The 26,704-nt window shown below is 43.7% G+C and overlaps 1 protein-coding gene across 4 annotated transcripts in view; it reads right to left on the reverse strand.

The window, feature by feature from the left end:
* Nucleotides 1–26,704, reverse strand: part of wipi1 (WD repeat domain, phosphoinositide interacting 1) — an 80,488-nt gene that overhangs the window by 34,742 nt on the left and 19,042 nt on the right. For 3 of the 4 annotated variants that reach the window (XM_078225623.1, XM_078225626.1, XM_078225625.1), the window contains exons 3-4: nucleotides 5,903–6,072; nucleotides 2,069–2,165 (exon numbers count right to left, since the gene is read on the reverse strand). In XM_078225623.1, coding sequence (XP_078081749.1) covers nucleotides 2,069–2,165; nucleotides 5,903–6,072 — 267 coding nt within the window. The remainder of the gene's footprint in view (nucleotides 1–2,068; nucleotides 2,166–5,902; nucleotides 6,073–26,704) is intronic. The other variant, XM_078225624.1, reaches the window with a different exon arrangement.

Raw genomic sequence — 26,704 nt, forward strand, 5'->3', positions numbered from 1 at the left:
AGCAGTGCTAACCACTGTGCTGCCCAATCAAAGTCTTACCATCAGAGTGGAGCAGAATGCAAGTAAAAAGAAAGAATTTGCACCAGCATAGCACCCTCTATCTACTCGGGATTTCATCAAATTGCTTTGCAGCCAATTACTTCCAAAGTGCAATCAATGATGTGTTGTAGACAAACATGGGAACCAATTCCTGCATAGCAAGGTCACACAATAAGAGTGGGGAAAACAGCTAATTCATCTGTTTTGGTTGTATTAGTCGAGCAATAATACCAGGAGAATATCACTGAAAATCTTCAACTAGTGTCATGGGATGTTTTACATTCATCCACACAGGCAGACCGGGCCAGTTTCACATCCCTCTGAAAGAAACGCCAACAATGCTGCCTTCACACGGTGAAGTGTCAGCCTAGGTTATGGTTGGGAATTTTCTCAGAACCACTCCTACTCCACCTCTGTAACTTCACTCAAAATTTAGCTGAAATTGCACTTCTGTTTCCCACTTTCACTAAATGATAGATATTTCATCACAGATGATGGTCATTCAAATGGATGGGACTATAAGACCAAGCCGAGGACTCCCGTTCATTGGTGAATCTGTAATTTGTACACGTGTTTGTCGGTGAATATTCGATCTTTCTCATTTGTACTCGGTGAGCATTTTTCTCTCTTGGCGGGTGTCTCTCTTTCTGTTGACAAGTATTTATTTCTGCTCGTTGGTTTCTGTGCATGTATTATAACGGGCATCTACCTTCATCTTCTTTCCTTCAGCCACTTCCCTCACATAAAAGAAAATGGTTGCCAGCTGATATATCTAGGAGGGGGGGGGCTCTAGATTCTGACAAAGGAGATACTGTAGGGGCATGCGTCATGGGAGGAGAGGGGCCAGGAAGGGTAAGAATTAAAATTATTCTTGTGGGGTCAGGAGAACGCCATAAGAATGTGAATAACCGCTGCCATAATACTATGGAAAACAGCTCTGAATTTGGATTAAACATCATCCTGATCATTTCTACTTCAAAATTCTCTTTCCTTTACCTTTTACATCCATCTTTAGGCTACAATAATAACACAGATCTTCACCCAGATAGCTCAAGTCTAATTATAAGAAGGTATAAAGCAATGCACTGTCCTATTGTTGCATTAAATTGAACACAGTTGTGGCTGTTGGAAACTACTTTGCTTTAAACACATCGGTAGTTTTGCCTTGGTGAAAACTATTTACAGGAAGTTGCTACAATTTACTTCTTTAAAGAGTAATACCAAAAAATGAGAGAACTTTTTAACATTTGCTATCTCTCTTCATTGAAGTAAATTTTTTTTTAAATCAAAACATTGTGACTCCAATTCAAAACAACCTGTCAACTGGTTGTGGTGGGTGGCACAGTGGTTAGCACTGCTGCCTCACAACGCCAGAGAGCCAGGTTCAATTCCAGCCTCGTGTCAGTGTGTGTGGAGTTTGCACATCCTCCCAGTGTCTGTGTGGGCTTTTTGGACCCCGAGTGCTCTGGTTTCCTCCCACGGTCCAAAGCTGTGCGGGTTAGGTTGATTGGCCATGCTAAATTAACCCTTAGTGTCAGGGGGATTGGCTGGGTAAATATGAGGGGTTACGGGAACAGGGACTGGCTGGGATTGTGGTCGGTGCAGGCTTGATGGGCCGAATGGCCTCCTTCTGCACTGTAGGGATTCTGTGATTGATCCTTTGCACTTAGTAAATGATGAAGGTCAGAGTACATGGAGTCAGCTTGGAGACCAGGGAAGAACGGTTTTACCCAGAGAATAACTAGAATGTGGAACTCACCATCACATGGACCAAACTAGATCCGTTTTAGGGGAAGTTGCAGAATGGCATCGAAGGAAATGTTGATGAGGTCACATAAGGTGATTTGAATGGAGCATAAACACCAGCAGAGACCAATTGAGTTAAATGGCATGTTTCTATGTTGTATATTTTGTGTCATTCTGACATTTTCATGCTATTGCGTCATAGTATGGTTGTAGTGACACAAAGGAACCTTCCAGAATCTTGAGTCCAGATATTTAGTTACTGATTTCAAACAATTTCACCCACCTGTGCGATTTGGCGGTATATCTTGAATAGTTTTCAATAACTTCAAATCTTTGATGTTGTGAATGTAAATGGCTTCCTCCAGACAAACAATCAGCCTCTGCGGTGAGAAAATAGAGTTAAATATAACCCGGGGACATCGATAATATTTGGTCTCGATCAGCAGTGTACCTGTAAAGACTGAAAAGCAACATTTTTTCTTGTGCTTTAAAAGAGTAGTCAACTAGATCACATTACGGGCGGCACAGTAATTAGCACTGCTGCTTCACAGTGCCGGGGACCCGGGTTCAGTTCCAGCCTCGGGTGACTGTCTGTGAGGTGTTTGCACGTTGTCTCTCTCTCCGCACCCCCCACCCCCCCCGGCCCCGCGGCATGGGTTTCCTCCGGGTGCTCTGGTTCCCTCCCACAGGTAGTCATGATGTGGAGATGCCGGCGTTGGACTGGGGTAAACACAGTAAGAAGTCTCACAACAGCAGGTTAAAGTCCAACAGGTTTATTTGGTAGCAAATACCATAAGCTTTCGGAGCATAGCTCCTTCGTCAGATGGAGTGGATATCTGTTCTCAAACAGTGCAAACAGACACAGAAATCAAATTACAGAATACTGATTAGAATGTAGAGATTTGCATTCTAATCAGTATTCTGTAATTTGATTTCTGTGTCTGTTTGCACTGTTTGAGAACAGATATCCACTCCATCTGACGAAGGAGCTGTGCTCCGAAAGCTTATGGTATTTGCTACCAAATAAACCTGTTGGACTTTAACCTGCTGTTGTGAGACTTCTTACTGTCCCTCCCACAGTCCAAACGTGTGCAGATTAGGTGGATTGGCCATGCTAAATTCTCCCGCAGTGTCCAAAGATGTGCAGGTTAGGGGGATTACTGAGATAGGTGTGCGGGGCTAAGAGGATAAGACAAGGGGTGGGCCTGGGTGGTAAGCTCTATCGGAGAGTCAGTGCAGACTCGATGGGCCAAATGGCCTCCTTCTGCACTGTAGGGATTCTATGATTCTGCTGGTGTGCAGCTGATGCTATGCATTCAGTTACAATACAAGATGCTTGTGTGAAAAATAAACACCAACACAGATTGCTTGGGATGAATGCCCTGTTGCTATGTTTTCTGTATTGTAATTTCTATGTAAGATTATCTAATTTCCGAGAGATGCAGAATATTACAACCGGATACAATCACAGCCATACTTCCCTCAATTCTGATCAGCCCATCGCTAACATATCATGAGTTAAATCTCAAAATAATCTACATAACACTTAGCTGGAAAACATAGAACATAGAACAGTACAGCACAGAACAGGCCCTTTGGCCCACGATGTTGTGCCGAGCTTTGTCTGAAACGAAGATCAAGCTATCCCACTCCCTATCATCCTGGTGTGCTCCATGTGCCTATCCAATAACCGCTTAAATGTTCCTAAAGTGTCTGACTCCACTATCACTGCAGGCAGTCCATTCCACACCCCAACCACTCTCTGCGTAAAGAACCTACCCTGATATCCTTCCTATATCTCCCACCATGAACCCTATAGTTATGCCCCCTTGTAATAGCTCCATCCACCCGAGGAAATAGTCTTTCAACGTTCACTCTATCTATCCCCTTCATCATTTTATAAACCTCTATTAAGTCTCCCCTCAGCCTCCTCCGCTCCAGAGAGAACAGCCGTAGCTCCCTCAACCTTTCCTCATAAGACCTACCCTCCAAACCAGGCAGCATCCCGGTAAATCTCCTCTGCACTCTTTCCAGCGCTTCCACATCCTTCTTATAGTGAGGTGACCAGAACTGCACACAATATTCCAAATCTTGACTCACCAAGATCCTGTACAGTTGCAGCATAACCCCACGGCTCTTAAACTCTAACCCCCTGTTAATAAAAGCTAACACACTATAGGCCTTCTTCACAGCTCTATCCACTTGAGTGGCAACCTTTAGAGATCTGTGGATATGGACCCCAAGATCTCTCTGTTCCTCCACAGTCTTCAGAACCCTACCTTTGACCCTGTAATCCACATTTAAATTAGTCCTACCAAAATGAGTCACCTCACATTTATCAGTGTTAAACTCCATTTGCCATTTTTCAGCCCAGCTTTGCATCCTATCTATATCTCTTTGCAGCCTACAACAGCCCTCCACCTCATCCAGTACTCCACCAATCTTGGTGTCATCAGCAAATTTACTGATCCACCCTTCAGCCCCCTCCTCTAAGTCGTTAATAAAAATCACAAAGAGCAGAGGACCAAGCACTGATCCCTGTGGCACTCCGCTAGCAACCTGCCTCCAATCCGAAAATTTTCCATCCACCACCACCCTCTGTCTTCGATCAAACATTAGTTTGATCAAACAAAACATTAGTTATGTTGGGGATTGACAACTGTAGGTCACACGTGACTCAGAACTCGCTCTGGAATTACCAAGAGGCAAATGGGGAACAGCCTCAGATGTAGCACCAGCATGGACTTGCAGTGTGTACCCTGCTCTTACAGCATAAAGGAATCCTTTAAAATATTTTTTAAAATCCTTCTGTCAAGTCAATGCCTTGTCCACTGGTTTAAATTTAAAACAATGCTAGGCAGTTAACTGTCAGTCACCATCAAATGGTGCATTCTCCATGGCAACAGCTCTACCAATCAGAATCTATTTGCCAACCAATCTCTCTTCTCAACCAGTATCAATTTGCTGTTCCCCTTGAATTTCTATTCTTGCAGATGCCCTGATGAGTGCAAAACAAAGGGCTTCGACAAATAATGCATCCTTTTTCAGCAATACTCAAATTCTCCTGTTGTTACCTGGAATGCAGTGACTGCTTCATGTTTACAAAACTAATTAAATGCTGCTGATAACTGAAGGGGGTGGGGAGAATGAAAGAAGAGAGAAAGAACGAACTTGCATTTAAATATTGCTCTATATGACCTCACAATTCCCCAAAGTGTTTCCAAGCCAATTAATTACTTCTGAAGTATGTTCATGGACAGTGGAATAGTGCAATAGGACAAATGTTTTCCGGGTCACAGGAAGCCCTCCCCTGCTCTTTGTCAAATACATGTTCCAATCCACCCGAGAGGATAGACAAGGCCCAAACTTAAATGCCTCAACTGAAAATGGCGCCAATGACAATGCAGTACTCTTCCAGTACTGCACTGAAGTGTCATTCTAGATTTATGCTCATGTCCTGGAGTGGAGTTGAGTCAGAGGCGAGAATGCTACACACAGCAAATTGTGGGGACAGGGTAAAAGAGAAGTGCAACATTGCACAATCCTGCTTTCAAGAAAACAGATCTCAGTAATTCATGTCAGAAGTCACACTGATGGCCTTCCTGCATTGTATACTTGCATTAGTGGGTGTTATGGTCTTATGGACGATATTTACAGCATGGAGCTCTAATTGTTACGGCCCTTGAACTTTTAAGCCACTTGTCTTTACCTTTGAAACATGCAGTCAAGGGTGAGCATAAGGTTCGGTTCCCTTGTTCTTAGTTGTAGTTAGAAATAAAATGTTTTGATTGTTAGGGAACAGTGCCAGGTAGATATGTGAACGGGGAAAGAGTGTTGGAAAGGTCTCTCCCAAACCTGGTACTAAATTATCCAAAAGTTGCAATTTAATTTTGTTTGACCAAATACTGTTGCATATGCAAAATAATCTTGCAATTGAGGAAGAAAGACAGCCACTTAATACTGGGTGCTTCTGACCTGCAGCATAAACGTTATAAAGTATATTCTGTATATTATTGGAATGTGGTCCCCATGATCTCATTCTCTGATGTTTTTTATTGCCTATGGGTGACCTAGCTGAAGTTAAGCGTACTGCTTGCTGGGCTGTGAGCGCCCTTACCTGTCTGTTCAGCCTAACGGTGAGGATGGTATTGGAATAGCTGTAGTTGCAAATCTCAGTCCCTTTCTTGAAATGATATACGTTCATCCTCTGTGGTGTCGAGAGGCTGACAATGACCACCAGGCTGCTGGAAAACAGCCGTTCCACAATGTACACATCAGGCGCATCTGCTGCAAGGGGAGAAAGTGAAGTTGGGGGGGGGATAGTGAGAGAGAGAGAGAGAGAGAGAAAGAGGAACAAAGCAAGATCGTTACACATATGGAAAACGACTGTGTTGTTCCTATTAACTATGTTGGACTGAAGATTCCCCCATAGCTCAGTGCGTTAAGACAGTGAATAGCTGAACCATGCAAAAAAAGGACTCCCGATTCAACCCAGAGTTTAGCACTAGCATCAAACATTTCTACATTAGGGAAGGGAAAAATCTGTTGGGAATAAGAAAAGAACAACTTGCATTTATACAGTGCCTTTCACATCCTTTTCAGGATGTCCCAGAGAGTATCACAATCAATTAACGACTTTAAGAGTTTAGTTGCTATACGAGGTAAAAATGCAGTGTCCAACTATTACATAAAGCATGGTCCCACAAGCAGAAGTGAGATAAAAAGAACTGGTAATCTGCTCTGGTGTATTTGATTCAGCGATAAATATTGGTTCAGGCAATCTTCCCATTCTCTTTTAATAGTGTCACAATGTCTAACTACACGAGTCAGCAGAACCTTAGTCATTGGAAATTAAGACATCACATTGCAACTCCAACAGTCCAGTTCTCCCTTGGTACTGCATTGAAATGTATACCAAGATTATGAACTCAAATAGTGGAGTAGGACGTTAACCCACAATCTTTGGTTTCAGAGAGTCAAGCATTTTATCTCTATGCATTTTTCAATTCTACTGGAGAGGACTGGGTGCTAATCAGGTAAAATAGCTTTTTTTTTGCATTGCTTTTTAGAGTAGATTATTTGCAATGATATAAAATAATAAGCCAATTCTGTATTGAATTGGTAATTGGTTGACAGTTGATGATTGTGCTTGTCCAACTGACACTATCCTGGACAAAGCAGCCCATTTGATCAGTGTCCCTATCTACCACCTTAAACATTCAATCCCTCCACCATCAATACACAGAGGCTGCAGTGTGAAACATCTGATGCACCATTGCAACTTGCCAAGCCTGCTTCGATCTCACCTTCCAAACCTGCAACTTCTACTACCTAGAAGAATAAGGGCAGCAGTCTCATGGAAACACCAGCACTTGTAAGTTACATGCTATCTTGACTTGGAATTATATCGCCATTCCTCCACTGCTCCTACATCTATATCCAGGAACTTCCCACCTCAAATCACTGAGGGTGTATCTACATCATATGGACTCCAGCTCTTCAGGGTAGAGGCTCTTGACCTTATCACAAGCATTTTGGGATAGATAATGAGTGCTGGCCTTGCCTGTAACACTCACAACCCAAGAACGAATAAAAAATGACTGCTATTAGTGTTTTTTTGATATAATCTTCATTTTCCTTCTATTTTCAATCATGCTGTTATCAAATTTTAGAATACTGCCATGCAGGAACCAATATATTACAGTTATATTACAGGGTGGCCTCAGAGACATGCCATTCATTATTTAAAAAGCAGTAGAAATGCAGCCTATGTGAATGTTATATCCAAGAAATGGGAGCAGCAGACGGCTTAAAATATAGATCAGCACTCTTAATTTAGCATCATCTACAAGTTTGAATATAAAGTACCTAATTCCTTCATCCAGATTAATAATATACATGGTAACATACTGATGACGCCCCAGTACAGATCCCTGGGGATCACCACTTAGAAGGTTCCTTCTTCCCCTATTCCTGGTCTCCCAGCTCTACGAACAATTTGGTGAACTTTCACTTCTCGCTAATAATTTCTCGCGAACAAAGACAACATCCATAGACTCTCCCCTGCCCAACATGCTAGTGACGGCCTTAAAACATTCAATTAGAATAGTTAGACAAGGCCTTTCTTTCATAAATCCCTTTGAAGGGTTCATATTTGCCCAAGTGCATAATGCGGTGCAGGATATATAACTCTCCCTTAAATAACAGAGTGTCATATGTAATTTTATAATCCAAAGGCATAACTCCTGAAGGAAAATTATGATTAATGCACTTGCAATTTTCCTCACTTACTTCACACTTATGGATGGAAACCATTATGTGAAGGAGATCTGACTTAAGACAGAGTAATCATTGAACAAGTCTGCCACTTTCTTATTGGCCTTAATGGGCACACAATCACTTTTCCACTGTTTTGTCTGTGTTATGTTTATAAAGTATCCATTTAAATTCTGGGAATGAAGTTGGGTCAAGACCTGCTGGGGCTGTTTTGGGTCAGGGACTGATTGTCAGGCAGTCAGTGGCCCACGGGCTGAACAGTGGAGCTGAGTAACAGCATTTACCATCCATGTGACTGATTGTAAATGTGGCAGGAAGCTGCTGCACTCTGCCTCAAGGTTTTTTTAATATACAGCCACATTTTAAATACAATCTGGGCTGTGGTTGTCTTGTAAAAACAAATATTTTAGGCTGTAGCTGGGTGCGTTTCTGAAGCCGTTGTTTTGCATTGTCAAACTCAAGTTTTTGTAGTTGGTCCAGTTATCAGGGATTTAAAAAAATATATTCTTGATCCGCTTGTGGCTTTGGTGATGCTATATGAACATTGGGGACACTTTTGAAAAATTTAAACTGCAAACAAGATGAGGGGAGGAAGGGAGTAATGCATTGGGTATGGTAATTCCTATCTGCTAATGCTGCTCAGATGAAACTCTTTCCCTTTATTGTAATATCAACTTAACCTCCTGCAAATTAAGCTTGTACTATCAGTGCCTGAATGGTTTTGAAGTTATAGTTTATAGTATAGTCTTGTTTATGGACACAGTCAAGACCATAATTGAGGTTCAAGGCACATAGATGTACTTCAGTCCTGATTTTAAGGCTACACATTCAGCCTTTGTCTTTATATTTCAAATGACTACATCTAGTGATGGGAGTGTGTGATTGCAGCCAGACTCTCTCCTCCTCGGATTTATTTCTCTTTTACCAATGTTCTGTGGACAAGTATTTATTTCTGCTCATTGGTTCCTGTGCATATACAGCAGTCTATCGACATACACCACCCCCCGCGCGGCCCCCCCTCCTCCTCCTCCTCCTCCTCCTCTCCCCGCTGGCAACCTCACACATTCTCCAATCCTCCATGTGCCCTGGCCCCCGCCACCAAATTAACCCACCCACCGACCAAATCAGAAAAATGCAGACAAGCGGAAACTGCATTATTATTGAAAAAATTATAATGATAAATCACCCGCCACTTGCTTGTGTGGTTGCATACGATATATCAAGATCAGGTAATAACTTCAGCTGAAGTGAGTGCGGTTAAATAAAGAGCAGGAGAACTGGGGCCAGTGCATGCAGACTAAATTTGGACCCCATTTTAATGTCACACATCCTTACATTTTTATATCACATATACTGCCATACCCGCAATTATAATGGACAATATCCATGGCCACGCTTTAATGAAACCTCCTGCCTGGGGGCGGTCTGCACTAAGGAAGGCTGTCCTTAGAGAGTGACAGATTTACATAAGCAATGTTGACAAGAATCACACAGGAATGTTAGATTCCTAATATATTACAGATAGATATTTTACTAAGAACTGCGTGCAAGCAAAAGCAGCTTGTTTTGCGTATTTGCAACACACACAAAAAAGCTCGATCCTATCTCCATGGTCGATGCAAGGGTTTATTTATATATAGATTTCTCAAGCAGGAAATACCTCAAAAGCCCCACCAACCATACAGTAGTTTTATCATGGATCTCCCTCACCTCGAAATTTATACAGATTTAGAAACGGTTTAGGTCTTGCTCTGAGCTACTGAAGAAGGGAAAGAATTGATGTGGGATGAAAGACAGTTGACAAGGAAGGGAAAAATAATCATCCAGGGAATTGATGTTATTGGACATTTGGAGAACAAGCACTGTAGAAAAAGAGAGAGAATATTGGAGTACATTTGAGTTGAGATGCACAATGAGTGCAATAAATAAAACATTGAACGATTATGTGTAAATGCAGAATGGGAGAAGACAAAAAATTTGGAGAAAATATTGAAGAAAGGGCAGATGTAAGAGAAGACAGGAGATGTCAAAACTGAACCTGGATTTAACTGCTTTCAACTAGAATTCAGGGAGGCTTCTCATTAGCCCAGAACAGATTTTTGGCCTTCAAGACTTCTTGGCTGGGATTCTCCCAAAAAAATTCAAAGTTCCCAAAGTGCGGGATGATGGGAGTAAATCCCGCTGTTTTCTTAAAAAAACAGTGATCTCCAGAATGAATCTCCGACACTGCATCACAGACAACCTTAGCAGGATTCCCTCTGAAAAGTAGGGGGTGGGGCTTATTCTGCTGGACTGGCAGCATACCACTGAGCATGCACTTATCTGTCAGAGCAGAGATCGGCGTACACGGAGTGGCCTCCCCATTGCAGACCTCCAGGTTACTGGCTAACCTGATTGCTGGCCAACCCCGCAACCCCCCCATTTGCTGGCCTTTTGACCACCCCCCCCCCCCAATCGCTGGTCTCCTGGGCCTCCCCAGGCCAGCCCCTATTTCGTTGCACCACCCCCCCCCCCCCCAATCTCGCTGACCGCCCCCCCCGCGCAACCGATCCCAATGACCAGTCCCAAGTTCTGTTCCCCCTGGACAGCCCTGATCTCCCCCCGACAGTCCCAACCCCTCCCCCCCCCCCCAGATGGCCAGCCCCGAATGCCCTCACTCCCTCCCTCTCTCTGGGCGGCATGGTAGCACAGTGGTTAGCACTGCTGCTTCACAACTCCAGGGACCTGGGTTCGATTCCCGGCTTGGGTCACTGTCTGTGTGGAGTTTGCACATTCTCCTCGTGTCTGCGTGGGTTTCCTCCGGGTGCTCCGGTTTCCTCCCACAGTCCAAAGATGTGCGGGTTAGGTTGATTGGCCATGCTAAAATTGCCCAAGTATCCTGAGATGCGTAGATTAGAGGGGTTAGTGGGTAAAATATGTAGGGATATGGGGGTAGGGCGTGGGTGGGACTGTGGTCGGTGCAAACTCGATGGCCCAAATGGCTTCTTTCTGCACTGTAGGGTTTCTATGCTTCTCTCCCAGCGGTCCCACTTGCAGAGCGGCAGCAGGATCCCCTCTCCCCTTCCACCCATCACCTCCCAATAGGCTCCTAACCTCTCTGGCCCTGCCCCCCCTTGGCACTGACTGGTGCCCAGTGGGCAGTGCCATGGTGCCTCTTGGGCAGTGCCAATTTGCCTCAAGGGGTACCCCCCTTACTGCCGACATCCGGGGGGGGGGGGGGCACAATGGCCTCTCTTCCCTCCAGCGGGGTCAGGCCGCGTGTTCCCCATTAGTGGGGAGCAGTCGTAAACACTGCTGGAGGGAAACACTGGTGGGAGGGAGGGGTGACAAGATGCTGGCAGGCCCGGAGAATTCCGTCCCCGGTCCGCTAATCTTATGGAAATGTCAGTTACCATGACACTTCCACATGATAATCATCTCCACACTGGAAATCGGCGCAGAGCTGATTAGGTCAGAAATCTTTGCCTGGGAAACACGCAGAGGCCGTGATGTCCAGCGGGGAGCCTGTGAATGGGCTGCCCCGATGTCTCCCGGCCTGCTGCACTACTTGAGCAGCGCAGCAGTCTGGCAGAATCACCCCCATTATCTTTTCTTCACCAGTGAGCTCTAAGACATTGAGAATCTTTATCCATGATCACACAGAGGGAATTTGATACCAGTGGAAGGAAGGTCTGAAGAGAGAGAAAATAAACGAGACCACAGGTACTGCCATTTATGTCACTAAATCATGGAGGCTAGTGGGTTCCAGATGCCAAGTCTGGGAGTTATTAGGTTTCAATGGAGTAGATATGAGACACTATAATTGGCTGCAGCAGCCTTGGCCACGCAAGTGGGGAGAATGAATCAACCAGAGTTCTTGCTCAGAGTTTCTTTGTGCAGAGAGTTGTTAGAATATGGAACTCACCAGCATGAGGAAGAGTTGTGGCACCAATGCATTTAAGGCAAAGCTTGATAAGCAGACGAGGGAGGTAGAATTAGAAGGATATGTTGATGGAGTTAGATGAAGGGAAGAGGCTGGTGCTGCAGCATTAATGGCAGCTTAGTCTATTTGTGCTGAATGGGTCAGTTTCAGTGTTGGAAATACTTTGCAATTCTTCAAATGGCTGAACGTTTGACTGGAAACAGGAATTGGATCAGCTGTTCATGCAGTCAATGGCTTTACTACCATATTAGCAATCAAGATTGAAAAGGGTCTAGGTTCCACCACCACAAGTAGAGAACATGGATCCTGTACCAAATCTCAGTATCAGGGTCATTTGAACATCTGGGGCTGGCAACCGCTGCCTAGTTCAAACACGATGTGGAGATGCCGGCGTTGGACTGGGGTAAGCAGAGTAAGAAGTCTCACAACACCAGGTTAATGTTCAACGGGTTTATTTGGCAGCACTAGCTTTCAGAGTCTCAGGCTCCTTCATTAGGTGAGTGAAGGAGCCTGAGACTCTGAAAGCTTGTGCTGCCAAATAAACCTGTTGAACATTAACCTGGTGTTGTGAGACTTCTTACTGTACTTCAAACACAGCAGAGGCTCCTGCCGGTTTGTCAGTGGGAACATCAGGCCTCATCATGCATTCCAACGAGGGAATGAGAGTGTCAAACAACTAGTCGTAAACTTTATTAAATTCTTCAAAAGGGAAATATGAGCCCCGATTGTAATATATTTGATTCAATCATATTTTTAGAGAATCCTTTGTGGCCTTCATGATCCACTGCAGAACCCAATGCAACTCTCAACTGGAGGGTGCAATTGGAAAGGATTCCTGGGGCAACCAAGAACTGTCCATGGGTAAGGAGAGGTGACTTGTAAATGACCCACCAGCCTCTTTGGAATTTGGGTCATTCTTTAGATGGGACAGAATCCCACAGGGTTTGGGTTTCACCCAAATTGCAGCCCATCCACCAACAATTGGCTTGATATTTGCTCTTCCCAGACCCCAGGGTCCCAAGACCTCATGGTTTAGACACTTACATCTGTACAACATCGGAGTACTGTTGGGCTTCCAGCACCCAATGGGTGCATGTTCCAATGTGAGTCGGTCCCTAAAGAGGATGGATTCTATTTGATTAGATATCTTAACAGCAGTGTAATTGAAGAAATAATTGAAACACTACAGCACAGTTAATAGTGGTAAAGAACATTTACATTCTGATAGAAATTTAATCTTTGTAACCATAACCAAGTAATAGTCAATATCGTCCATTAGAAAAATTGATAGTGCTCTGTGTAGATTGAGTGGTCATGTGGCAGCATCATCATAGAAATCACAGAAACCCTACAGTACAGAAAGAGGCCATTCGGCCCATCGAGTCTGCACCGACCACAATCCCACCCAGGCCCTACCCCCATATCCCTACATATTTACCCACTAATCCCTCTAACCTACGCATCTCAGGACACTAAGGGGCAATTTTTAGCATGGCCAATCAACCTAACCCGCATATCTTTGGTCTGTGGGAGGAAACCGGAGCACCCGGAGGAAACCCACGCAGACACGAGGAGAATGTGCAAACTCCACACAGACAGTGACCCAAGCCGGGATTCGAACCCAGGTCGCTGGAGCTGTGAAGCAGCAGTGCTAACCACTGTGCTACCGTGCCGCCCCATGGGTCTTATGCTCAGAGAGCGCGGGCAGAACACAAGCACTGTATATAGCTGTTGAGTTCAGGAATAAATGGCCTTTGTTGGAAGTCCTTCATGTTAGTGATTTAAATAACTAATAACATTCTATTGAATTCATTTATACAGATATAAATCTTTCAACAATGAAATATAGGGACTGTATAAAAAAGGTTGAGTAGGTAACACAAGATTTCTCAATTGGTGCATCACCTACCATTTCGCTACAGAAAGCTCCATCTATGCTACTACCATCCCTGTTTTACTGATTTTCTGGTACATCGCCCACTGCGTGCAAGGTCCCACCCATGGCACAGCACCGTGGAAAGTTCCACCCAACATTTTTATCCTTTTAAATCATTTTTAACAGGAAGGAAAGGATGACTAGGAGCAAAAGGCCAGGCCAATGTTGACTTTTGCTTTGATAGTTTTCTCCTTCCCAGTATAAAATTGCCAGGTTTCTACTTGATTCTTCCAAATGTCAGCATGAGGCCGCGAACTCTTGCAGAGGCTGCAGGCCCAATCCCACTGTCATTCATGAAGCAGGCTGTTGGTGCCAGGGCTGCATCCCACATATATCTTTTTAACACAACTACAAATACAAAGGAACAATGCTGGCTAGCGCACTACCTGCTGCTTCCTGTTGTCACACATCCAAGCTGTATTTGTAGCTGATTTTTATCCCTTCTTGTCTCCCAAAACCACCGTTAGACTACAGGTGCCCTATTCAGGTGGTCATTCATGACCAGTGTATATCAGGGTTTTCTTTTTATTCTTTTGTGGGAGGTAGGCATCACCAGCAAAGGCAGAAGTTATTGTCTTTGAGAAGGTAGTGGTGAGCTGCCTTTTTGAATCTCTGCAGCCCAGTTACATAGATACACCCATTGTGCTGTTAGGTAAGGCTTTCCATATTTTGACTCCGTGATGATGAAGGAATGGCGATGCATTTCCAAGTCAGGATAGTAGGCAATTTTGATGGGAGCTTGTAGATGTTTCCATGCATCTGATGTTCTTGCAGATGGTCAAGGTTGTGGGTTTGGAAGGTGCTGCCAAAGAAACACTAGCAACTTGCTACCATGCATCCTGTGGTAGGTGCACACTTCTGCCACCATGCGCCAACGTTGAGGGAGTGAATGTTTGAGGTGGTCGATGAGGTGACAATAAGAAGGCTGCTCTGTCCTAGATGGGGAGAGCTTCTCGAGTGCTGTTGCGACTGCACTCATCCAAGCAAGTGAGGAGCATACTATTATATTCCTGACTTGTACCTTGTAGATGGTGGAAAGGCTTTGGGAAGTCAGGAAGCAAGTTACTCACTGTGGAATACCTAACCTCTGCATGCTCTTATTAATTCAGGTAAGCACAGTAAGAAGTCTCACAACACCAAGTTAAAGTCCAACAGGTTTCTTTGGTGTTACAAGCTTTCGGAGCACTGCTCCTTCATCAGGTGAGTCATCTCGACATCATAATTCAGGTATGTTTCTGGTCAATGGTAATCTTCAAGATGTTGATTGCAAGGGATTCAGCTGAACAGATAATACTATTGAAGCTCAAGAAAAGATAGTTAGACTCTCTCTTGGTGCTGGTCATTACCTGGCACTTGTGTGACATGAATGTTACTTGCCACTACCAATCTAGTCCTGAATTTATTCAGGTCTTGCTGCATGCAGGCACAGACTCCTTCAGAATGAGGAGTTGTGAATTGAGCAGAACACAGTGCAATTATCAATGAACATCCCCACTTCTGATCTTCTGATGTAAGGAAGGTCAATGATACAGAAGCTGAAGATAGCTGGGCAGCCTTGCAGTTTAACTGCCACCATGCACCAATGTTGAGGGAGTGAATGTTTGAGGTGGTAGATGAGGTGACAATAAGAAGGCTGCTCTGTCCTAGATGGTGAGAGCTTCTCGAGTGCTGTTGCGACTGCACTCATCCAAGCAAGTGAGGAGCATACTATTATATTCCTGACTTGTACCTGCAACAGAGATCAGTTCCAACAGCCACATCCGCATTTGTGGACTCCAAATTTACTAGGACTCCTTGATGCCACACAGTTAAATGCTTACTCACCTCTGGATTTCAGCTCTTTTCTCCATTTTGAATGAAGGCTGTAAAGAGGATTGGAACCAAATAATCCTGGCAAAACCCAAACTTAGCTTCAATAAGCAGGTTATTGCTAAGGGAGTACCACTTGACAGCACAAGTAATAATTCCCTCTCTGCTCTACTAATGATTGAGAGTCGACTGAAGGATTAGTAACTGGCTAGATTAGATTTGTCCTGCTTTTTATGGACAGGATGTACTTGGGCAATTTTCCACATTGTTGCGTAGATGCCAGTATTGTAGCTGTCTTGGGACAGCTTGGCAAGGCGTAGGTCTAATTCTAGAGCTAAGGTCTTCAGCACTAGTCAGGATGTTGTTGGGGTCCATACCCTTGCTGTACCCTTCAGCCGTTTCTTGATATCACGTAAAGCGAATAGAATTGGCAGAAGTCTGGTATCCGATGATAGAGCCCTCAAGGGGAGACCGAGGCAAGACATCCACTTGACACTTCTGACTCAAGATGGTTGCAAATACTTCAGTCTTTTCTTTTTCTCTACCAGTGAGTATGGGGATGGCCATGAAGCTTTCGTCTCCTCCTGTCGTTCAGTCACCATTCATGACCACGTGCAGGACAGCCAATATCAGATCAAATCCACTTGTCATGAGACTGCTTAGCTCTATCTATAACATGCTGCTTCCACTGTTTAGCATGCACGTTATCATGCCGGAGGCCCCTATCATCAGACCAAGGTGGCACCTCATTTTTAGTGCTGTTTGCTGCATGCTCTTCTATACTCCTCATTGAACCAGGGTTAGTCTCCTGGCTTGTTGGTAGCTGCAGAGGGAGGAATATGCTGACACGAGTTTAGGGACTGTGCTGGAATATAATTCTGCTGCTGTTGAAAGCCCACTGTGCCTTGTGGTACCCAGTTTTGAACAGCTAGATCTGTTCTCAATCTATCCCATTTAGTGTGGTGATGATGGCACACAGCATGACGGAGGGCATCCTCAGTGTGAAGATAGGACTTCATCTCCACAAGGCATCCTGTCTTGAACAGATTAATTTCTGACAGGTATATTGGTGGATAGGAACTCAGATGGTTGTTTTAGCCTTGCGTTGATTCTTTCATCACCTGCCACAGACCAGTATGGTGGATGGTCTTCAGGATTTAGCCAACTCCATCAGTAGTGGTGCTACTGAGCTAATTCTGGTGATGAACACTGAAGTGTTAACCCAAAGTAAATTCAAAGCCATTGCTTAGCTTGAAAACGTATTGATTATTCAGCTGGGAGAGTGTTGCAGGAGTAATCAGCAAGGCATTTCCTTTCCTATGTTTGACCTGATTACTGCATGGGGTCTGGAGTCAGTGCTGGACTTCAATTGCTACATCCTCCCAACTGTACACCACTGTGTCGCCACATCTGGTAGGTCACCCTATCGGTGAGGTAGGATATATATAGACATGATGGATGAGAAGCCTGGGGCATTGGCAGAAAGGTATGATTGTGAATTTGACTGTGTCGGGCTGTTGCTTGACTGACCGATGGGTCAGCTCTCCCAATGCCAGCGCAAACTCCAAAACATTAGAGAGCAAGACTTTGCAGCATTGACTGGGTGTGGATGTGCCTTTGACTTGTCTGGTGTTTGGGTTGATGCCATGTGGTCTGTCTGGTTTTATTCTTCTTAGACCTGTTCGTAGCAGTTTTGCATAGCTACATCAGAGGACATTTGAGAGTCAGCCCCATTGTAGTGGTCCTGGAGCTACACATAGGCCAAACTGGGTAAGGGTGGCAAATGTCCTTCCCTAAAGGCCATTGGTGAATCCAACACATTTTCACAATAATCTAGTAGTTTCATGGTTACCGATATTGGCCTGTTCCTGTGCTGCAATTTTCTTTGTCCTTTTTTATTGCTAGCATTCTATTCCATGTGTATTTAATTAACTGAATTTAAATTCCCTCGCTGTCACGGTGGAATCTGAACTCATGCCCCTGCATCAGTTATTTCAGGTCTCTGGATTACTAGTCCAGTAACATAACGAACAAGCTATCAAATGTAACTACAGATAGCTGAGCCCTGTGAAAGCAATGATCTGCTGTTTTCATTTGGATCTAAAGTGTTCTCGCATATCTCTTTCTTTCAGACCTCCTGTGTACAAGAAGGGCGACAGGCTCTTGCATCCCCTGTTGATAGTAATCTGAGATTGCTCAGGGTGAAATATCAGAATTCAAGGTACAAATTCCATCCCCTTAGCTCTTCAAGTCACAACATGCTGGTTTATGAATGCAGCCCAGAATACTGATGCCTCCCGTGTTGTTTAATACCCCAGTTTTAAATTCTTTTGATTCCCTTTAAGGCTCTAATCCTAGTTACCGGTTATGTTCCAGAAAGCACACAATACCATTCCGAAACAGAGTACAAGGAGGTTGTGCTACAAGCTACCAAGAATGTTACTGCAGGTGGTGAGCTGTTAATACAGGGGAGGTGCTCATACAGGATCCAGAGTACATGATCAGATTTCCAAGAACTCAGATCTCAAACTCCAAGTCAGTTAAACTTTCCCACAACGGGAGAAGGCATGTAAAAGGTTTACAAGAATGATAACAAGAAAGACTGAAAAAAAAACTGGATCTCTCTTCTCTAGCAAAGAGGAGGCTGAGGGGTGACCTAATAGTGGCCTTTATCATTACAATTTGATGGAGCAGAAATAGAGAATATGCTTCCACTGGGGTTGTGAATTCACATTGCCCACGTACCTCATGAATTGTGGAATCAGCAGGTGAATGTGAAACAGCTTTCAGTTCTGCTGAAGAGGAATGCTTTGTGAACGCAACATTGAAGGACTGAAGGAATGGGAAGGTCATTCATCCATGTCTTGAGGGTCTGGGGCATGTTGGCTTGGTCACTGTTTATAGTTTATTGCAGAGCTTAAGTGAACCATGTAACCATGGGAATAGAATCATTGAGATTGACTACACAAGTGCATCTTCTTAGCTCCCTATTATCGGAGGTGTATTTTAATGTACTGTAAGTTAGTATCAGTATTCATTGCATGTAGAGATCCAAAGGTAGAATTGTATGTGTTTTGAATAAAATAGTGTTTAGATTGTTGTGCTGCAATTGTGAAGTTCTTGAGTTTTCACAGAGGATGGTGAACACAATAATAAAGAATCATATGTGTGGCTTGACTAGGCACTCATGATGGATTGTATAACATGGGCCTGTTAAAGACATGGATCTGAATCCTTGGTTGTTACAACTGGTGTCAGCGTTTAAAGTAACAAAACAAACTAGAACAGGAAAGCAATCATCACCATAGTGCAAGTCCAAAACTAAATACAGTTTTAGACTGAATAGACATAGACTAAATGTACAATAGATAAATTCATTAATAATTCAGGAATTCGATGCAGGTTCCCTGGGCTGAATGGCTTCCTTCTGCACTGTAGGGATTCTATGATTCTATGGACATCCTGCTAAACCTCCTCTGTACCCTTTCAAAGGCCTTTAAAATCTTTCCTGAGAAATGGTAGCTTTCTTGGAACATGGGCATCAATGGCAAACCAGCATTTGCTGCCATCCCTAATTGCCTTTGAACTGAGTGGCTTGCTAGGCCTTTTCAGGGGGCAGTTAAGGATCAACCACATTGCTGTTGATTACATGTAGGCCAGACCACGTAAGGATAACTTACATCAATGAAGCAGATGGGTATTTAATGACAGCCAATGACAGTATCAATGACCTTGTTGAATGCCTCTTGAAAATCCATATAAACAACTTCTACTGAAGTATTTTGATCAACCTCCTCTGTTAACTCAGATTTCAATCAAATTTGTCAAACATGATTTTCCTTTAATGAATCCATGCTGGCTCTCCTTGATTAACCCGTACCTCCCCAGATAGAAGTCCGTTTCATCCCTGATAATAACAAAGAACAAAGAAAAGTACAGCACAGGAACAGGCCCTTCGGCCCTCCAAGCTTGCGCCAATCATGATGCCTGCCTAAACTAAAACCGTAAGCACTTATGGAGTCTATATCCTTCCTTTCCAATCCTATTCATGTATTTGTCAAGTTGCCCCTTAAATGCCGCTATCGTATCTGTTCCCACCATCTCCCCAGGCAGCGCGTTCCAGACATTCACCACCCTCTGTGTAAAAAACTTGCCTCGCACATCTCCTCTAAACTTTTCCCCACGCACCTTAAACCTATGTCCCCTAGTACTTGACTTTTCTACCCTAGAAAAGAGCAGACTATCCACTCTGTTCATGCCACTCATAATCTTGTAGACCTCTATCAGGTCACCCCTCAACTTCCGTCGTTCCAGTGAGAACAAACTAAGTTTCTCCAACCTCTCCTCATAACTAATACCCCCCAATCAGGCAACATCCTGGTAAACCTCTTCTGTACCCTCTCCAAAGCATCCACATCCTTCTGGTAGTGTGGCGACCAGAATTGTACACAATATTCTAAATGAGGCCTAACTAAGGTTCTGTACAGCTGCAGCATGACCTGCCAATTTGTATACTCAATGCCCCGACTGATGAAGGCAAGCATGCCCTATGCTTTCTTGACTACCTTATCCACCTGCGATGCCACTTTAGTGATCGGTGGACATGTACGTCCAGATCTCTCTGCCAATACTCCTAAGGGTTCTACCATTTACTGTATAATTCCTACATGCATTAGTCCCAATAACTTCCCACTGCCGACATTAAGCTACAAGAGCAAAACACTATGGATGCTGAAAATCTGAAAAAAAAAACAGAAAACGCTGGAATACTCAGTAGGTCCATTAGCATTATTGGAAAGAGAAAAACAAGAGGTGACATTTCAAGTTGATGACCCTTCACCAGAAGCTGGAAGAGTTTGAGATGAAACTATAGACCAGTGAGCCCAACATCAGTATTGAAGAAATTGCTAGAGTCCATTATCAAGGATTTCATAGCTCAGCATTTGGAAGGCAGTGGTATAATCAGACAAAGTCAGCATGGATTTACAAAAGGGAAATCATACTCGACAAACCTATTGAAATTCTTTGAGAATACAACCAGTAGAGTTGACCAAGGAGAACTGGTGGATGTGGTTTATTTAAACTTTCAAAAGGTTTTCGACAAAGTCTCACAAAGCAGACTACTATGTAAAGTTAAAGCACATGGGATTGCAGGTAGGGTCTTGAGACGGATCGAAAGCTGGTTAGCAGATAGGAAGCAAATAAATGGCACAAATGGGTATTTTTCCCAATTGGCAGGCAGTGACTAATGGGGTACTCCAGGGATCTGTGCTAGAACCCCAACTGTTCACATCATATATTAATGACTTGGAAGAGGGTCCTCCAAATTTGCAGATGATACAAAGTTGGGTGGGAGGATAAGCTGTGAGGAGGATGCAGAGATGCTTCACTGTGATTTGGACAGGCTGAGTGAGTGGGCATATGCATGGCAGATGCAGTACAATATGGATAAATGGGAGGTTATCCAATTCGGTTGCAAAAATAGGAAGGCAGGTTATTTGGATGGGTGTAAATTGAGAGAGGTGGATACTCAACGAGACCTTGGTGTCCTCATGCATCAGTTGCTGAAAGCGCGGAGGCACAGCAGGCAGTAAAGACGACAAAGGGTATGTTGGCCTTCATAGCAAAAGGATCTGAGTATAGGGATAGGGATGTTTTACTGCAATTGTACAGGGTGTTGGTGAGGCCACACCTGGAGTATTGCGTGCAGCTTTGCTGTCCTTACCTGGGGAAGGATGTCCTTGCTATAGAGGGAGCGCAGCAAAGTTTTACCAGGTTGATTCACGGGAAGGCAGGATTGTATTCACTGGAATTTAGAAGAGTGAGAGTGGATCTCATAGAAACTTATAAAATTTTATCAGGATTAGACAGGGTAGATTCAGAAAGAATGTTCCTGATGGTGGGGCAGTCTGAAACTAGGGGTCATAGTTTGAGGATAAGGGGTAAACCTTTTAGAACCGAGGTGAGGAGAAATTTCTTCACCCAGAGGGTGGTGAATCTATGGAATTCACTACCACAGAAAGTAGTTGAGGCCAAAATGTTGTGAGACTTCAAGAAGAAATTAGATATTGCTCCTGGGATCAAGGGACATTGGCGGAAAGAAGGATCAGGATATTGAAACGGATAATCAGCCATGATCAAAATGAATGGCAGAGCAGGCTCAAAGGCCTACTCTACTCTTGCTTCTATCTTCTATGTTTCAATGAAATAGGTTAGAAGCAAGAACTGAGTCATTGAATGGAACTTCATTGAAAAAAGTGAAAAAGAAAAAGGAACAAAGAGGGAAGATCTGTGATCGGGTGAGGGCAGGAGAGATTAAATGACAGCAGATTTGAAGATGCAAGGCTAATGTTAGTGGTAATAGATCAAGCAAAGAAATAAGTCATGTGTCTAAGGGAGGTGCGAGTGGCAGAATCATGTATAACTGCCATCCAAAAACAAAAGACACGAAAAACCAAAACTAGCAAGGAAACAAAAACAAAATGGGGGTGGAGGTTATGGTCTGGAATTGTTGAACTCAAATGTTGAATTAGAAAGCTGTATTGTTACAATCCCAGTTGATGTTATAACTGGATGGGAAGATCCCAGAATGGAACCCTGGTTCAAAAGACCTTAATTTTTACTTTTTTTGTGGAGGAACAGAGTCATAGAATAGAATCCCTATAGTACAGAAGGAGGCTATTCAGCCCACCGAGCCTGCACCGACCACAATCCCACCCAGGCCCTATTCCCGTAACCCCATAGATTTAACCTGCTAATCCCCCGACACTAGGGTCAATTTAGCATGGCCAATCAGCCTAACCCACACATCTTTAGACTGTGGGAGGACACTGGAGCACCTGGAGGAAACCCACGCAGACACAGGGAGAATGTGCAAACTCCACACAGACATTGACTAGAGGCCGGAATTGAACCCAGATCCCTGGCATTGTGAGGCAGCAATGCTAACCACTGTGCCACCATAGGACCACTAATTAGTTTTAACCAAAAACATTTATTAAACATGAAAAATGGATTATAATACAATACTCCTTTACTCCTCTTTTAGCTTAACCAAAAAGCAGATTTCAAGATTAACATGGATGCCAACAGCCCATTTGAAGCTAAAATGGTCTCATTAGCACAAAAAGTTACTGTTTGCGGATTTCTCCTCAGAATCCCGTCAGATAATTGTCATAAGAGAGTTTCTAAATGCCGTTCCCAAAAACACACTTTAAAATAGTCTCTCGTTGCAATAGATTTACTTCGCAAACTGCATTCCAAACTCCAGTTCACATTTTCCAAAAGACCCATTTGACCAGAGTTTCCACTCCACTTTTAGCAGCAAATCCAGGCCAGGATTTCAAGTTTTCACCGCGACACCAATTCTGATATCTAGTCAATACTTTACAATTTATCTTTAGAAGACGGCAAGACATTTCAAACTTTAAAATTACTTTTAGGAAACCTTTCTCTAGTATCCTCGCCAATCGATTTCTTCTCAACTTTGTCTGATGCCCATGAACAGAATCTTGTTCTCTTTCCCAGTTTCTTCTTTGTTCCCTTTAACTCCAGACCTTTTAGAAGCTTTTCTTCATTTCTCTAGCTTCTTAACTGGTTGTTCTTTAACTCTTTGGCACCGGCTGTTGGAACCATTACTCCATTGTAGGGTTTTTCTTTCAGCAAAGCTAAAAAGGCTGGTTCCTCTTCAGCTTCCACTAGCAGAGCTGAGAGAGAATTGTTTACTGCTTCATTATCTGTCTCCTACTATCCCTCGCTTTCAGCTAAAGAACAAAGAAAACTTCTGCTCCCCATACAGAGCCCCTCTAGTTGCTAAGCAACTTCACGCCGTAACTCTCCAAACACAATAGTATCTCAGCTAGAACTGAAACTACCTCCAGACAACTCTCTTCCAGACATAGAAACATTAAATCTACGTAAAACTATACCTTATTTCTAATGTTTACCCATACAAATATAAATCCCTTAAAACTACCTTTGATACTAGTTAAAATGCACAAAAAGATGAGGTGCTGAATTTCATTGAAACATTATGTAAGGCTGACAAGGGCGGTCAGGCTGGTACAGGGTAGAGTATGAAAATGACAGACAGTTTCCTGCCAGTGGTCAAGTTCTCCAGCTTTACCTCATAGCTCACTTTTGTTAGGGTCCTAGACCAGAACCCCAAGGTATTTTATGAAGCCTACTAGACCCCAACAATTTCTCTATGTTGGCATAAATGTTAGAAAAGGATGCTTTGTTGCAGGAGTAATTCCACTGACAAATTAGGGATCCTTTATCAAAACAAGCTTTATTCATAACACAGTTTAAGTATAAAATGAACCAGCTTAACTGTTAAAAGATGGACAATCTTTAAACATGGAAAGAAACCATAATTTCTAACTTTGCACTATCTCAGTTCCAAATAAGCAACATTCTTCTTACAGACTTACACATACATAGCATTTGCACACTTTCATCACACTCTATTCAGCCACTGCGAATCACACTGTTGTGCACTCGCCTCCTGAAGTTTATCACCATCAGTCACACACTGCCTGCAGTTCCTCATGGACAGTCACACTTCATGGTCAGATTACTATCAGTTGCATTCTCCTTCTGCAGCTTCTCAATATTTTTCACCAGCGCTTTTTTCCCCCATCAAGACTCTCTGCATATTTTCTCCCTCAGGTTCTCCACCTTCAAATTTTTCAACATCAGTCATATTCATCTCCCAGCTTTGCACCGTAGGTATTTAAATTGACACAAGTGGTGGCACGGTGGCACAGTGGTTAGCATTGCTGCCTCTCAGCATCAGGGACCCAGGTTCAATTCCAACCTCGGGTCACTGTCTGTGCGGAGTTTGCACTTTCTCCCCGTGTCTGCGTGGGTTTCCTCCGGTTGCTGCGGTTTCCTTCCACAGTCCAAAGCTGTGCGTGTTAGGTGGATTGGTCATGGTAAATTGACCCTAGTGTCAGGGGGATTAGCAGGGTAAATGTGCGGGGTTACGGGAATAGGGCCTGGGTGGGATTGTGGTCGGTACAGACTTGATAGGCCAAATGGCCTCCTTCTGTATGTAGGGATTCTATGATTCTATGAAGTGCATAGCATTCCCTCTACTGTACCTGTGATATTAACTCCAGCATGGATCCCAGAAATCGGCAGTTGGTTCTGTCCACCTTCTAAGGCAACTGAGTCGAGTGAGTACATCTCTGTCTATCACAAGTGCTATGCTTGAAATTGTTACTTTTATCTAGTATATTTTCAGAGTTTCCTATGAATAATCATGTAACCTGATGCAATGTTTCCATTTTATACAAGTCCATTGATATGGAAAACGCAGACACACCATTTACAAACAGGTAGCTGTATGTTTAATTGAGATGTAGGGAACAAGATAGAATCTTATAGTACATCTCTACTGTTACCTTACAGCATTGCTGCCAATGGCAACCACCATTTTCTGTTTCAATGCAAGATAAATGAGACCAGTGTTTCTGTCTCGGGAAGCACCATAATCTATTTGAAGAGTCACAAAGGTGACGTGTTGTGGCATCAAGTGGTAGGAGAGCATCTCACTTCTACAATCTAACACGTATTGAATTTCTGACCTCTGTGGTCTGATGAACAGAAGTTCAAGAACTTCATTCAGAGAGCGACAGGACCCAGTATGGGCAACACACTTTGATGAGACTTTGGTCCATCTTCTTTTAATTAAGAAATGTGTGCAATGGAACAAAGATCATATTGCAGGAAAACTTGAAGATTCTGTAATGCAGCCCAGAAGTAAACACTTTGCTGAGTGGCTGCGTGCTAGAATGTCGACCGAGATTTGCGTGAGGCTTAAAGTTGGCCTGCCATACTTAAAGGAGATACACTTTTGCTGTTTTAATTAGCAGGAAAACAAATTAGGAACAGCTGAAGGAACCCAAGCAAAGACGCAGCAAATAGGGCTCCTGGGTTCTCAGATGTCGTGCTGGTGGTCTTGGTACAGGGGATTACAAAGAGGAAAGGACAACCTGCCCCCAGAGGTCCCAGGAGGCCCTCTAGATAGATACTGCAGAGCAGTGGTAACAGAGAGGTCAATGCCAGGAACATGAGAACCTGGATAAAGTGACAGAAGGAGTCCAATGACCTCACACAAGTCATCAATGTATTTCAAAACCCATTGCCTATCAACTTGTGCCACCAACCTCACATATTGCTCGATGCAACACAGCCATAAACAATCTCCAGTAGCTCGACTCATGCCCAATATTCACATGCTCCAGCTCATCGTCACACACTTCCCACTGCTGAAACAATCACATTTACAGCTCACAGGTCCCACACACCACCAGCTATTCAGCTATGACAGGCACATCACCCAAGCATATTGCAACATCCTCGTTTCTTGATGAGCTGGCATATAACAAGAGGCTTGGTGGGGGTGGGGATGGTGAGAAGAGACAGGCACAATTGCATGTCCTTAACCCTTCAGAGGAGATCATGCTCAGCATTATTGTCACAGCTAGAAAGGCCATGGTAACCAGCACCACTGAAACTATCCAGGATAATGAAATGATCCCGCTTTAAGCACCTTCTCAAATCTGATGATCCTTCAATCCCAAGTTGCAAGTTGTGTTCCCTGGTAACCATATACTATTTGTTTTCCCCCTACACCTCCTTCTTCATCCGAACACTGTGCATTTATACTTTCAGATACCCAAGTGCAGCCGGAGGAAAACAGATACCAGAGGAAGAAACAATATCGCTTGACTGGACAGTCATAGACACAAGCTCAGATACTGGCACCATGTAGATCTTAGAGGATGATATAGAGGCGCAAGATGAGTCATGGGCATGAAAAAGGGAAAGGTGAGCATCAGATCCCCGGAGAGCAAGTTTGCAGACCAACTCTGCTACAAAGGACTCAGAAAAGGACTTTCATGAGGTTGATGGGAATGCTTGGTGTATAATGGCAGGCCTACCACAATGACCTTCTGTCATTGTCAATG

This window comes from Mustelus asterias, chromosome 12, assembly GCF_964213995.1.
Source record: "Mustelus asterias chromosome 12, sMusAst1.hap1.1, whole genome shotgun sequence".
In the NCBI taxonomy this organism is placed as follows: domain Eukaryota; kingdom Metazoa; phylum Chordata; class Chondrichthyes; order Carcharhiniformes; family Triakidae; genus Mustelus; species Mustelus asterias.